This window comes from Camelina sativa, chromosome 13 (genome assembly GCF_030686135.1).
Source record: "Camelina sativa cultivar CO46 ecotype springtype chromosome 13, ASM3068613v1".
Taxonomy (NCBI): Eukaryota; Viridiplantae; Streptophyta; class Magnoliopsida; order Brassicales; family Brassicaceae; genus Camelina; species Camelina sativa.
In genome coordinates, this window is record NC_141892.1 from 5,839,117 (window position 1) to 5,852,952 (window position 13,836).

The 13,836-nt window shown below is 31.6% G+C and overlaps 3 protein-coding genes and 1 long non-coding RNA gene across 6 annotated transcripts; 2 read left to right on the forward strand and 2 right to left on the reverse strand.

The window, feature by feature from the left end:
* Positions 1-1,327: 1,327 nt before the first annotated feature.
* LOC104735492 (uncharacterized) lies at positions 1,328-2,502 on the forward strand. Its single transcript, XM_010455300.3, has one exon. The coding sequence runs from the start codon at positions 1,517-1,519 to the stop codon at positions 2,315-2,317; it is 801 nt and encodes a 266-aa protein (XP_010453602.1). The 5' UTR covers positions 1,328-1,516; the 3' UTR covers positions 2,318-2,502.
* A 2,188-nt stretch (positions 2,503-4,690) lies between these two features.
* On the forward strand, positions 4,691-8,671 carry LOC104735493 (beta carbonic anhydrase 2, chloroplastic). Of its 2 annotated transcripts, XM_087481969.1 has the most exons (9): positions 4,691-5,073; positions 6,424-6,490; positions 6,715-6,864; positions 6,950-6,998; positions 7,121-7,237; positions 7,403-7,456; positions 7,821-7,906; positions 7,985-8,090; positions 8,258-8,671. In XM_087481969.1, the coding sequence occupies exons 2-9, from the start codon at positions 6,438-6,440 to the stop codon at positions 8,420-8,422; spliced, it is 780 nt and encodes a 259-aa protein (XP_087338095.1). In that variant the 5' UTR covers positions 4,691-5,073; positions 6,424-6,437; the 3' UTR covers positions 8,423-8,671. The 2 variants fall into 2 exon arrangements, 1 of the variants encoding a protein (XP_087338095.1); XR_015578357.1 differs by lacking the exon at positions 7,403-7,456 and having other exon boundaries at positions 4,906-5,073; positions 7,121-7,263; positions 7,790-7,906.
* LOC147929232 (uncharacterized) lies at positions 4,714-5,922 on the reverse strand. The gene is made up of 2 exons (XR_015578358.1): positions 5,266-5,922; positions 4,714-5,127 (listed from the first exon to the last, which is right to left on the reverse strand). It is a non-coding gene; the product is annotated as an uncharacterized LOC147929232 (long non-coding RNA).
* A 1,087-nt stretch (positions 8,672-9,758) lies between the features above and the next one.
* Positions 9,759-11,276, reverse strand: LOC104735494 (transcription factor WER). Of its 2 annotated transcripts, none has more exons than XM_010455302.3 (3): positions 11,045-11,276; positions 10,574-10,703; positions 9,759-10,313 (listed from the first exon to the last, which is right to left on the reverse strand). In XM_010455302.3, the coding sequence occupies exons 1-3, from the start codon at positions 11,187-11,189 to the stop codon at positions 9,977-9,979; spliced, it is 612 nt and encodes a 203-aa protein (XP_010453604.1). In that variant the 5' UTR covers positions 11,190-11,276; the 3' UTR covers positions 9,759-9,976. The 2 variants fall into 2 exon arrangements, with proteins under 2 accessions (XP_010453604.1, XP_019090464.1); XM_019234919.2 differs by having other exon boundaries at positions 10,574-10,695; positions 11,045-11,234.
* Between the last annotated feature and the right edge of the window lie 2,560 nt (positions 11,277-13,836).

Below are 13,836 nucleotides of genomic sequence, written 5' to 3' on the forward strand. Positions count from 1 at the left end.
ATAAGCTTCAAGGGGGTTATTTTTGGTTCATTAGAAGGGGATCTCAGACAAAGAAGGAACTGATCCTAAGTGTTGAAATCTATGTGAAAATGTAATTGCAATTTGTAATCATAAGTGTAAGAATGGAAGAGAAAAAATGTATGTGAGATAGAAAAGTTTGAAATAAAATTTGAATTTAGAATGTAATATTGCACTAAGTAGTATATGTTTAGTGTAAAATGTGGCGTATATCGTATATATGTATTTAGTATAGTGATGTAGGGTACGTGTACAACATTGTGTACTATTATATACACTTCCTCCTTATATATGTTTTTTTTTTGTAGAAACACTCCATCCTTGTATTTTCATATATGTATACAAGTTTGTACAAAAATTATTACCATGTACGCTAATTATTACCATATACGTACACATAATTATACAAATCATTTTAATATTTACGTACACAAAAGTATATAATTTATTACCATGTACGTACACATAACACATATGCATATGTTAATATTAATCTCGAATCATTTTTAACGGTACGATTCAAATTTTAAAAAAAAAAGTTATGAAAATGGGTCTTAAAAGATAGAGAAAAATGAATTGTCATTAAAAGTACAAATATAAAAAAATAGTTATAACGCTAGAAAGAGAAAAAATGTAAAAATAAAAGAGGTTGAAGAAATAATAATAAATTTATATTATCTAATATTTCATATTTTTTATTTATATTTTCTTTGTAGTTGACGAAAAAAACTAACTACCCATATATAATTACTGTATCATCTAGTTTAGTTACATGGATATTTTGGTCTAAAAAATATCTTGTAGCTATTTTATGAAAGTTGTGTTTGACTTTGCAATAAAAAACATGAACAATTGTTATTCTATGTAATTTACCCTAAATAATAATAGTATGGAGGGTCTATAAAAAAATGTAATTTACCCTAAATAATAATAGTATGGAGGGTCCATAAAAAAAATACTCCTTCTGTTTCAATATAGTGATTGAAACAAACAAAATTTGAAATTATAAAAACATCTAACAGTTAAGACCAAAATTTAAAATCTTCTTAAGATTTGCTCTTGTTGGATTCAACCATCGCGCTAGCTATTAAGAATAAATGTATGTCATTTGTCTTTTGTTAACCATTTTGCCCGTAAATCTTTATCATCTTGTGTGTGTGTTTTTTTTTTTTTTTTTTTTTTTTTTTTTTTTTTTTATATATATATAAAAATGTCTCCACCAAGTCGTCAGCCTTGACGCGGCAATTCCGAAAAACACGATGATTATTATTTTATAAAAGAAAAAAAAAAGAAACTAATCCTTAAACAAAACACAAGAAATAGATCACGTTTACTTGTCAAAGCCGCCTCCTCTTGGTGCACAAGTAAACCAACAACATGATCACATCTATAAATACGTAAACACTTACGCAGGCTCATTCGATTCACATATATTATATATATATATATATATATACAATAATACAAATACACAGCAGAGTCAAGTCGTCTCAAGTTTATGAACAGAGTGAAGAATACAGAATTTATCACACATAGCAGCAGCGAAGAGCATATCATGACAATGCAAGATTTATCCTCTACGGTGTCGTTTAGCCCTAGCTTCAGTTTCTACGCCTCCGGTGACCTAGTCGAAGCCGCCGTTAGAGTTGTTCGCGAGTCCGAGAGTTATAATTATTCCGTTAAAGTTGACGGCGAAAACGACAAAGAGTTCGAGTTTGAAACATTACCGTTAGGTGACGAGAGCTTCTTCCATTTCCCGACGACGACTTTGAAGCGATCATCCGACGATGACGACGTGGCAGAAGGTCGACTCACGTCTAATAAGGATCTTTTCTACGGTGGATGGAGTATTGATCCGCCTCTATCTTCACCGTCTCAATCGCATTCATCGTCGGAGTCTGACGATTCAGAGGACATGTCTCCGAGCAAATGTTTCTGGAGTCCGATCAGGTCTCCGGCGAGAGGAGATGGCTTGAAGACGAAGAGCAAATCTTCCAGCGAGCCGAGACGGTGTCGTTTCAAGGAGCTTCTGAGGAGAAGCCACAGCGACGGAGCTTTTTCGACATCGAGCGCTTCCAAACGGTGCAGTTTCAAGGATCTTCTGAGAAGAAGCCACAGCGACGGTGGCAGTGGCGAGGGGTCTTCGAGTTCGCCAAGCGGTAATGGCTCGCCGATAGTGAAAGGGAAGAAACAAACAGTGTCGTATAAGCCTCAAGTGGTTCAGAGAAGAAAATCTTATTTACCTTACAGGCAAGATTTGATCGGCGTTTTCGCCGGAATGAGCAGATTCCGTCATTGATTAAAGTTTAAGCATCTCCTAATTTTATTTTATTTTTTATTACCTCAACTGATTAATTTACAAAGAGGTCCTTGTTTGTTTATAGTTTTTCGTTTTTGACCATGTAAGACTTTTTTTGGGTGCTATTAAACTCCAAATATACTTGTGTTTTGTAAGACTTTCGAGGAAATAGAGAGTTCACGAAAGGGAGCGTTTATTTACAGTGACACTCTTGAAGAATTCTGTGGCGATTCATTGTCATACAAGCACTAATTCAGTCCATCGGTCGTCTAGGTTGATTTTGAATACGGATAGAACGTGCTGATGATTAGGTCATTGGTTACGATTTAGTAGATTAAACAAGAGATTCTGACATAGACTTGTGAACTTGTTTTGCATGATTCTCTTAACGAAGCATGATTGTAGCTACTAATCAGGTAAATATTAATTAACCGTTAACGTAACTTAGTTTTGGTTTCGGTTTTATAATGATGGTTTCTTTCTTGGATCTTTCCCCACCTTCCTCGCAATGATCAAGAAGATACTTTTTTTTTTCTTTTTTTGTTTTTAATTAAGTTTAGTGGCTGCGAGAAAGCAGAAGGTCTATTCGTCAAGTCTAGATTGCACTTTGCTAGTGAATTTTTTGTTAATCAAACTATACACACTTTTGAACATTTCAATGTGGATAACTCTCTTTATATGTATCAAGTTTTATGGAGTCTTTTTGTTGTTGTTGTGAGTTGTGACATTCCCTCTTGACTTCCAAGATAATAACATTTCTTGACTAGACAAATCAGTTCCTTTCAGTGAGAACATCCTCTCTTCTATGAGTTGTCCACTTGCATTTTGACTAGTCTCCACTATATGTAAGGAAGTTCCTGAAAACATTTAACTATTTAAGGTTCACTTTAATTAGATGAATATATCACAAAGTTCATGGCAAGCTATGGTTTAGATGCCTCATCTTGAGTAATTAGTGAGTAGATGCATTTATTTCAACATCAACAAAACACAGTTTCTCTTCTTTTTCTTATATATATATATATATATATATAAGAGCAGGTATATGTTTAATTTGCTCGTGCATACAAAGGTTTAATTTAATAATGATTGGTCAAAATCAATTATACAATGTCTCATGATACAAATATTAATCAAAATGTTATTTATGTAACATATATCTCCCCATCTCTCATTTCCAAAGATAAACTCACTTACTCCTAACTAATGTCTTGTGATTCGTTTAACTGAAACAAAGCAAGTAAGTAAAGACAAGGCCTCGGGCGCCATCGTTCTTTTCATAGTTTTGTCTGACATAATGATATGGGAGTGTTCACATGTTAAATGAAAATGTCGACATAGTTTCTTCACCCTCCCACACAATACATATAAGTAGCAAATCAAACCCTTTGCACATTCTAAATTTATCCTCTCTCCCAAACCTAGCGGAAGTAGAGGCTAGTAATGATTTTGTTTAACCGACTAATCGCCAAGGCGGGAATACGGGAGAAGTCAAGTTGCATGCATAAATCATAAAGTGTAGAGAGTGTGTTAGTTTCTTAAATTTTTCCTTTCGCTTAGTTCTCTTTTTTTTTTTTCTCGCCATTAGTTACAATTTCTATTTTATATATACTTGATAGCATAACTACATGTTTGTAAACAATCCATGCAAAGAGGTTTTGTTCTCATGTATATAGTGCACTTTTTGTAAACAATTTGCTCTACTTTCATGTTCCTTGCTCTGTAAACTTTGCACCCTTTCGGGCTACAATTTCTTTAAATTTAAATGGCTCATCAGACTCGAAGACTGCTTTCTCATCTGCTTCAAAAGCTACAAAACAGGTAAAATATAAACATAAATTGATCCTTACGTGGTGTTTACAGTGCCGGCCCAACATTAACGAGAGCCCTACGCAAAATTTAAAAAATGTGTCTTTTTCACCTATGACAAAAGTTATAGGTTTTCTATAAAAGGTCATCACTTAATATTTTAAAGCCTTTTACATATTCTACAAATGAAAAAGGTCTTTTATATGTAAATAAAAAAAACTTTATACATATTCTAAAAAAAAGGCATTTTCTTTAACAGATTTTTAAATAAAATAGGCTTTTAAAATATTGGGCCCGACTCTTTGGCTTCACTTGCTTCCTCTGTGGGCCGGGCCTAGGTGTTTATTTGGATAAGGTTATCAAAAATATATTCAAGTATAGCCTTGTTTTGATGATAGGATCTTATCCTCTACATAAAATCCACACCCATCAGTCTCTTCTACATCTCCGTACCACTAGTTTTTTTTTCTTCTTAATATCCGAGAAAATTTCAACTTTCAGTAAATATTAAATAATAATTTCTTCCTTACGTTTAAACCAATTCTTGTTATGGGCTTATAGCTTAGCGGCTATATAAAACATTAGTGTGATAACTCAAACTCAGATAATAACATTTAAATAAGAATTGGGAAAAAAAAGTTTGAGAGAAGTTCCACCACAAGAAAAGAAAGAGACTTTTCTATTCACCTCACCTTTCGCTTTCCTTATCTATGACTATGAGACCCCGAATGCCCATCTCCCTTTATTTAATTAGCTAGTCTTCATATAACAAAGATTTTACATTAATTATAATTACTAGGGATATTTACTTTTCATATATACTTTGTATTATAAATATCCTTCCCTCTCATCGCCTGTCTCTTATCTTCCTCTCTTCTCGTTCCGTTTATCCGCAAACGTAGCCTCTGTGCGCTGCACCTTGTTCCAGTCATCACCACCTCAATTGGGTATACTATATTATATACAATCTTCTCTCCCTTTCTCTCTCTTATATATTTAATCTGTGTACTTAAGAAGGATTTCAGTACTTGCTTCTTTAGTAAGTAGGGATATATGTATATACACTAATATGTTCATATATATATATATATATATATATATATATACGTACTAATGTCATATACATGCGTGTTACTTACTTTGTTGGTCAATCACGTTAGAGAGGTTAGTGTGAGTGTACGTGTAAAGTAATTTCGCTTTATTTCCAAAAATCTTGGAACATACGTGTATTTCCATTTCTCTACCTGTCTTGATAATTAAACAATCCGTGTTTTTTTTTTTCACGCAATGAACGAGGATATTAGATTAGAAGATAAAAACTCAGAATCTTTGTAGCGAGGGAAAAAAAAAGAACTAAATCAAATCCATTCAATAAAATTTTAAAATCATTACTATGAGAAAGCCACATTCCCACTATCTAAATCTTGAGCCATCACATTCCTACCTCTCAAGTCTTAACTCTTAACCATTCAAATATCTAGACACGTGTAATTTTTGTCATGGCTAAATATGTAATATGGATCATGTGTGTAGAACTATATATCCAATTCTACTTAATTTGTAATGACGTTTACTGTTATTCAATTTTCCCAACCTGATTTAGCTCCTAAGTCCTAAACCATATATATAGTCCGATACTTACCCCTAACTATTACTTAAATTTGTACTAAAATGTAGTACTATATGTTTTGCATAGGTGGGTTCATAAAAGTATTGTTGTGCACTTCTGTTGTGGTTCATCTTCAAATCTTTAAAATCTAGTACTTAGTACAACCAGATCCGGTCTCTCTGTTTCCTGTCTAATTATTGGCTAGTTATAGTTAACTAATGGCCATATTATGTGTGAGTATTCTTTATTTCTTACAATTTAAGTAAAATAAATAAATAAATCCAAAGTTATAAGTTATAATCTTTAGATATGGAATTAAAATCCAAAGTTATAAATTAGAAAGATAATGTAAAAGTATATGTATAATCTTAAATGATTTAATTAATTCTTTATAAAAATGTTGACTACAAATACTAAAATTTATTATATTTCCAAATTTGATATAAAATATTTATATTATTTTCAAATAGATGATTTTCTTGTTGTCAAAAAGCATTTCAATAAATAAATGTACGTAATAAACAAAAAAAGCTATATATATATACAAGATACAAGTCATATTTTTCTCTCATCTTCTCTCTGGTTAATTACCTTTTTTTTAGAAAAGGTAAAATAATTGCATTTCTGGTAATTAAGAGAAATATATTTTTTTAATAAATAATTTGTGTTGGTCAAATAACTTGCACAGAGAACTGAGAAGGCATGGGAAACGAATCATACGAAGACGCTATCGAATCACTCAAGAAGCTTCTCATGTAAGTGAATATTAGAGATGTAGAAAACCAAAGAAAGACTTTGGTAAAATGGGAGGCTTAATTATATACTTATATAATAGTTCTTGGAAATTAATTTTTGGTTTTAAGAAATTGGGGTTTTTAATCAAAATAGGAAGATCAGGAAAAATAAATGGAGTTATCATTTTAGTTTCACAACGTTTTTTTTATCGGGTAACAATATAAATTATATAATATGTGGGCAGTGAGAAGGATGAGCTTAAGGATCTGGCTGTGGCCAAGGTGAAGAAGATCACTGCGGAACTTCAGACAGTCTCGTCGTCTGACAGCAAAACTTTCGATCCTGTCGAACGTATTAAGGAAGGCTTCGTTACCTTCAAGAAGGAGAAATACGAGTAAATAATTATTTCATCTCTCCCTTCTTTTTTTTTTTTTGTTAAGTGTATAATTCGGTAATATTATCAAGTCATTTCATTGCAGGACGAATCCTGCTTTGTACGGTGAACTCGCCAAAGGTCAAAGCCCAAAGGTAAATAAACATCATAAATAAAATAAATAAACAAACTCAAATCAAATATACATACTGTTGTATATCAGTATAGGTTTAGATTTATATTGTATGGTCATGGTCGTATATTATGAATTGTGCAGTACATGGTGTTTGCTTGTTCGGACTCACGTGTGTGCCCATCACACATACTAAACTTCCATCCAGGAGATGCCTTCATGGTTCGTAATATCGCTAACATGGTTCCTCCTTTTGACAAGGTAAACACTTTCCTCCTTTTGACAAGGTAAACACTTTCTATTATATATATACATCACGGATGACGGATTATTAATTCTAGAACATTCTGACTCAAACGGAGCGTTTGACTTTGACTTGACATAAGAAGGCATGACGAGGCTTTTCTGTTTTTAATATAATTGCAGGTCAAATATGCTGGAGTTGGAGCCGCCATTGAATACGCTGTCTTGCACCTTAAGGTCAATCTCTCCCGATATAAATTTATATATTCTTCTATCTTTAGACTGCTTTTTGTGATTTTCTAAAACTTGCTTGATGCATAGGATGCATGTTACTATGTTAGTTTATATTAATCTTACATATTAGTTGGTATGACATGACATTTATAAATGGATGGTACGATGAGAAAAACACATGTAATAGACGTAGTCATGGAGTCGGGATCGGAATCCAAAATTGCGGGGAACTCATGCGATACGTAATGGTCCTTATTGGGCCGGGCTGTGTTTAGTGTGTATATGTATTGTGAATTTGTGATTAATTGATGTGAGTATATCCATCAATACATATAGATTGATGTTTAATGGAAATTTATGAATGTAGGTGGAAAACATTGTGGTGATAGGGCACAGTGCATGTGGTGGCATCAAGGGGCTTATGTCATTTGCTCTTGATGGAAACAACTCCACGTAATATTTTTTGTTTTCTTATAATGAATTTATATAATTATATAGGATTTTGTGATGATATGTCTACTTTAATTGCAGTGATTTCATAGAGGATTGGGTCAAAATCTGTTTACCAGCAAAGACAAAGGTTTTGGCAGAAAGTGAAAGTTCAAAATTTGAAGACCAGTGTGGCCGATGTGAAAGGGTACGTATATTCTCCATTTGTTTTCACTTAAACTTTAAATATTCATTAGAATATTAGATAGTCAAATTATTTATAACTCGTTTTATAGCTTAATGTCATTATTTTTGAACGACAATGTCATTATCTTAATCGCAATGTTTTCTAATATAAATGTATGAATATTGCAGGAGGCAGTGAATGTGTCACTAGCAAACCTATTGACATATCCATTCGTGAGAGAAGGGGTTGCGAAAGGAACACTTGCGTTGAAGGGAGGCTACTATGATTTTGTTAATGGCGCCTTTGAGCTTTGGGGACTCCAATATGGAATTTCTCCCGTTCATTCTATATGAAACAACACATCACCATCACCATCACCATCACCACCACCATGATCATCATAATCATCATCATCACCAGCATCATATCGTTATCAATCATCATCATCACCATCATATAATTGCTGTTTGTAATTGTAATGCACCTTTACTTGCGATGAGCTTCTTTTCCTTCATCATGCGTCTTATATGAAATAAACAAGGAGATCATATAAAATCATGGTTATTAATTTTCATATATATCATTGCTTTTGTCAGTTAAAACTTCTTTTGTTTTCATTAATTTGGTTTGATTCATAACATGGGAGGATAACAAAATCGTAGAAAAATTATAATATTCATCAAATGAAAATTGCAACATGAAAAATACGTAACTTTATCGAATTGCGATATGAAAAAATGTCATTTAGACATTTTCATCATAAATGTTAAAACAATTGTCTAGATTAGAGATATGGCTACCATACTACACCAAGATTGATCTGGAAAATTTTGGGAATCATCATTACCTCTTCATCTTCATTTTACATGACTTACATAATACATGTCCCCATGTAGATCATCAACAACCCTCCACTTCGAATACAGCTCCATATGTAAGTAGTATCATGCATTGCAGTATATAACTGTCTGAGCAATTAAAATCAAGGAGGGAGTAGGGGGACAAGCCTTCAAAGAACATAATAAAAATCAAAGACAAAGAACATAAATTAAAACTATTAAGATGGGGGACAGCTTTGTCATAGAAATTTATATTCGAATTTTTTAGGGAAGTGTGAATATTTGACCCATTATATTGTCTGACCACTATTAATTTTTTTCGTTTATAGTTAAGTATCGTCAGGGTAATCAAGGTTTGTGTCTAATTTCTCATTTAAATACAACCTTAGTTAGTATCGGTTTTGACTATCATCGGCATTTGAAAATATTATATGCTTTCTTAAACTAAGGTGAAAACGTATAATATAGTTAGTAATCAAATAACATGTACTAGTTTCTGTATCCATTTATATGGCTTTCTTCTTTTCAAATTTAGATAAGATTAAAGATGTACATTATCTCATACTCAAACTCAAACTCAAAATAAAACAAATACATTGTATACAACTCCTAGCCTACCGTTATCTTTAGACAATTAGACTCTTTTAGTTAGTTTGTTGCACACAAAAAAAAAGACTCTTTTAGTTAGTTTGTTGCACAAAAAAAAAAAAAAAGACTCTTTTAGTTTTTTTTTTTTTTTTTTAAGCTTATAACTTGAACCAACATTTAACAGGTTTATATGAGCACCTCACAAAAAATTATCCAAATGTTTTTTTTTTTTTTTTTTTTTTTTTTGCTTCAGGAAAGAAAGTCAAGAAACAAATATAACATTTATATATGCATAGAGTTTTAAGCATATACATTTAACCCAAGAAAGACGTTCAGCTAATTAAAAGACTTAGCCAATCATACACTACGACATCAACAACTTTTAATCTAAGATTGTTGATGTATTAGTGTTTGATCAGCTTTGAGGATAACAAAACATAAACGATCAATACTAAAAAAAAAAAACAAAATTAACACACATCAAAAACAGTGTCCGTCTATAAAATCCATCATGTTAGTGAGTGTACTTAGCTCAAACTCATCCTCATGAACCCAAAGTGAACTCAGGTAGTTGCTTCCTTGACGATCTTCCTGAATTACATCTCCGAGAATATTATTGTTACCGTCAATATTCGTGATTTTCGTTGCTTCTGATGTTTCAGTAGGATTCGGGAGATTGATCTGATAAACAATATCACCATTGCTCTGTTTGGTTTTCGGATCTTTGATTCCTAGCTTCTTACTAAGATGCGTGTTCCAATAGTTCTTCACTTGATTATCCGTTCGACCCGGCACTCTTTTAGCAATTAAAGACCACCTATAATTATTTAAATACACATTATCTTAAAATAATAACACTAATACTAACTATCATGTGAAAGTATTTTATTAAAAGTTAAGAGAACAAAAACATGTGTTACCAAAGCAAGCTTGAGAAGTCAATCACGAATAGTTATGATTATTTACAGCCATGAAAACTGGATAGAAATGTATTTTTCTTCGTCTTGAAATAAGTCAATAACTAGTTTAATTGAGTAGATAAAAGTAAATTGAAGTAAATATAACGAAGATATATACCTATTACCAAGCAACTTGTGGAGCCTAATGATAAGATCTTCTTCTTGCTCGGTGAAATTGCCTCTTTTCACATTTGGGCTGAGATAATTCATCCACCTCAATCGACAACTCTTTCCACATCTCTTTAGACCTAATAGACATATATACATACAAACTTATTCATCTATGAGGATCTTCATTCATGTTTTTTTTTTGAAATGTAACCCACTATCTTAAGTACATCATCAAATCACTCATTAACAGTAACTAAAATTTAGAGACGCATGATATTCCAGTTTCAACAACTAACGAGATGATAATATAGAGTTAACTTATGATTAGAAGGCATGCGAATCTAAAACAATAGAGAATATATACAACCCTTAACGTTAAACCATTTATGTGACAAAAAATAAATCATATATAATGTTGAGTTTTGCCCCCACCCAAACACAAAAAGAAAAAAAGAGAGACAGATAGAGAGAAAGAGACCAGTCTTTTTGGCAATACGATTCCAATGGCCTTTGCCATGAGCTTTGACATAATCCATGAGGATCTTGTCTTCTTCTACTGTCCACAAACCTTTCTTGTACTCATTGTTTCCCTCTTCTCCAGTACTACTTACTTTCTTTCTCATTCTTTTTGTTTCCTTGGAAAATAGACGAGAGAGAGATCATAAAAAGAGAGAGAGAGAGAGATAAAGAGGTTCAGTGAGTAGTTATTCGATGGAGTTATTAATACTATACTACAAGTTCAGAACCTAGTGGAAAATTTTATGTATAAAGTATAAAAATAATACGTGAGTATTTAATAATGAGATATAGAGGTATAAATACAAATATTAATGATTATAGAAGATAATGACATAAAATGTATTGATTGTGTCTAGCATGTGATGATGATTGTAAATAATAACGGACTTCTGAGTTCCAAGCTGGTAATTTACTGATCATACAGATTAGTTTAATGACTTAATCTAGATTTCCCACTAAAACATGAAAACATGGACCGCTTAAGATGGTCTTGGGGAGCACAAAAATCACGTGTATGTTCTAAAAGATTCGGTTTTGATCTTAGAGCTCTTTCGGCATCGAAGTTTCATGTGTCAGGCTAGTCTTTAAATATTTTCTTTAATCTTGATTAACTGAAAAGAATTATAAAGAGATAAATTAGACAGAAAATATGTTACACCATTCTTGTTCTACATTCTCGATCATAAACAAATCCCACATGATGATGGAAACCGAAAAGAGTTTGAGGACTAATTTACAAAATCTAAAATATAACCAAGTTACAAAGGTTCTTGCTGCAACGATTTGAAGGTAAAGATCGATACTAACCGGCTAGATTATCAATGTCAAAATAAAAATTATTCAAATGAGATCCTTTATCAGAAATGACCTCGAAACAAATGTAATGAATAATACTACATATTTTTATTTTGTAACATGATACCATAGGACCAGCGTCCGGGAATCTTTGATTCGTGTATTACACTAGTCATGACAGTTAATAATACTAGTATTAGTCTATTAGTAGTAATATTTTTTTGCGTTATATTTTAACTGGCGTGTGAGAGTTAGGAACTAGGTTATGGAGATACTATTTAATTAGAAGATGATTTTGACTCTCTTGGGATTAGGATTTTTCACGGAAAAGTAAAACAGTATTATTATTGTAAGAAAGAAAGAGAGAATAGAAGCTCCCTCTCTTGTCATTAAAAATATCTTGATCTTCGTGCCTCACCAGACGTATCTTGTTATTGTTACTATGCATAGTTATTATGTGATATTTTTTGGGGGATTAATTATAAATAGCATTTTCGATGCATAGTTTATTTAATTCAGAATATGTTTTGTTGATATTTTTTCACATCTTCTTTTGTTGATATTTTTTCACATCTTCTTTTGTTGATATTTTTCACATCTTCTTTTGTTGATTTCCTTGTGAAAAGAGGAGGTTTTTCCATTGACTATATCAGTAATTGTCAAAAGTTTTGACATTATATCAGTGATTGTCAAAATTTTAGTATATATGTGTACATAAGTACATTATAGTCTGCAATTAATACAACAAACAATAGTAATTAATGATAGATTCATAATCAATGTTTTTCATATTTTTAGAGTCTGCTGCGTAGAAAATCTGAATGGTCTATTTGGGAAATGAATGATATTTGGAAATTTATTTTGAGAAACTAATATTTTTGTAAAAAAAAAATAGAGGCAAGGATATAGCTGGCACATTTAAAATTTTAGACATATTAAACCCTAAACGCTAGCTGGGGGTTGTGTCAATAAGATGGGTAATAATTTTCTGCAACATTTCAATGTATAATAACTACTGTAGTATCTATATTCTAGTAGTTGTCACTTGTCAATAAATAAATAAAACCATCTATTTTTCTCTTCTTATTTTTTTTTCAAAAACAAAACAATAATCACGTCGTAAGGAAAAAAAAAAGTATCAAAGAATTTGATGGACACTATCTATATCATTCTAATATAGTTTGATTTTTAAAGTTCAGCTTTTTTTTTGTGTGGTTTTCCTAAGTCTTATTATCGTATTATTTGTTCCTTCTTTTTGTGTTCTCATTGAGTTTTATATTTATCGTATTCGTTCGTTTGATTGTCTGGGACGCGTTCATCAAATTGTTTATCGGAGCCCAAAAAAAATCTTTATCAGCCCATTTAGAATTTTGTTGGTGAACCTCGGCCCATATATGACTTTCGAATAAACCATATCTTAAAATTTAAATAGTTTTTTTTTATTGAATTCTAATAAAATACTTGCTTTCCAAACCTCGCCTGATTGATTACCTCATTTAGATTACGTGGTAATTACTTCATTCTAAATATGTACAAAAACACAATCAAAACGTGACTGGACAGCTAAATTGATGAGATTCACTCCCTATTGGGTTAATCATAAGTTGACCACAATCTGGCCAATCCTAAACTGAGAAACATGAATTTGATATACAATTTCAATCACATTTAGGTCGTCCACCGATATTAGAGAATCTGACTTAGAAAGAAACCACGATGCTTTTACAAACCCTCATAAAGATTCGAAGATTTTTCTAGTAACTTTTTAAGTTGTACATTTTTAGTAAATCTTTAGATTTTTTTTTTGAGGTTTTCGTCATTTATATTAACATTTTTAAAGTACATTGATATACCCTTTAAATTTTGCTTATTTAAATTTTTATTTATAATATTAACTCTCAAAAAAAATTCATAAATAACACTGCAGAGAAACTCAAATATAAAACTTTCTTAAAT

Coding starts and splice junctions, on each gene's coding strand:
- LOC104735492 (XM_010455300.3), top strand. CDS start 1,517: ATGAACAGAGTGAAGAATACAGAATTTATCACACATAGCAGCAGCGAA.
- LOC104735493 (XM_087481969.1), top strand. CDS start 6,438: ATGGGAAACGAATCATACGAAGACGCTATCGAATCACTCAAGAAGCTT. Junction 6,865..6,949: donor TTCAAGAAGGAGAAATACGA/GTAAATAATTAT, acceptor ATTTCATTGCAG/GACGAATCCTGCTTTGTACG. Junction 8,091..8,257: donor AGTGTGGCCGATGTGAAAGG/GTACGTATATTC, acceptor TGAATATTGCAG/GAGGCAGTGAATGTGTCACT.
- LOC104735494 (XM_010455302.3), bottom strand. CDS start 11,189: ATGAGAAAGAAAGTAAGTAGTACTGGAGAAGAGGGAAACAATGAGTAC. Junction 10,704..11,044: donor TCGTATTGCCAAAAAGACTG/GTCTCTTTCTCT, acceptor TATGTCTATTAG/GTCTAAAGAGATGTGGAAAG. Junction 10,314..10,573: donor CACAAGTTGCTTGGTAATAG/GTATATATCTTC, acceptor AAATAATTATAG/GTGGTCTTTAATTGCTAAAA.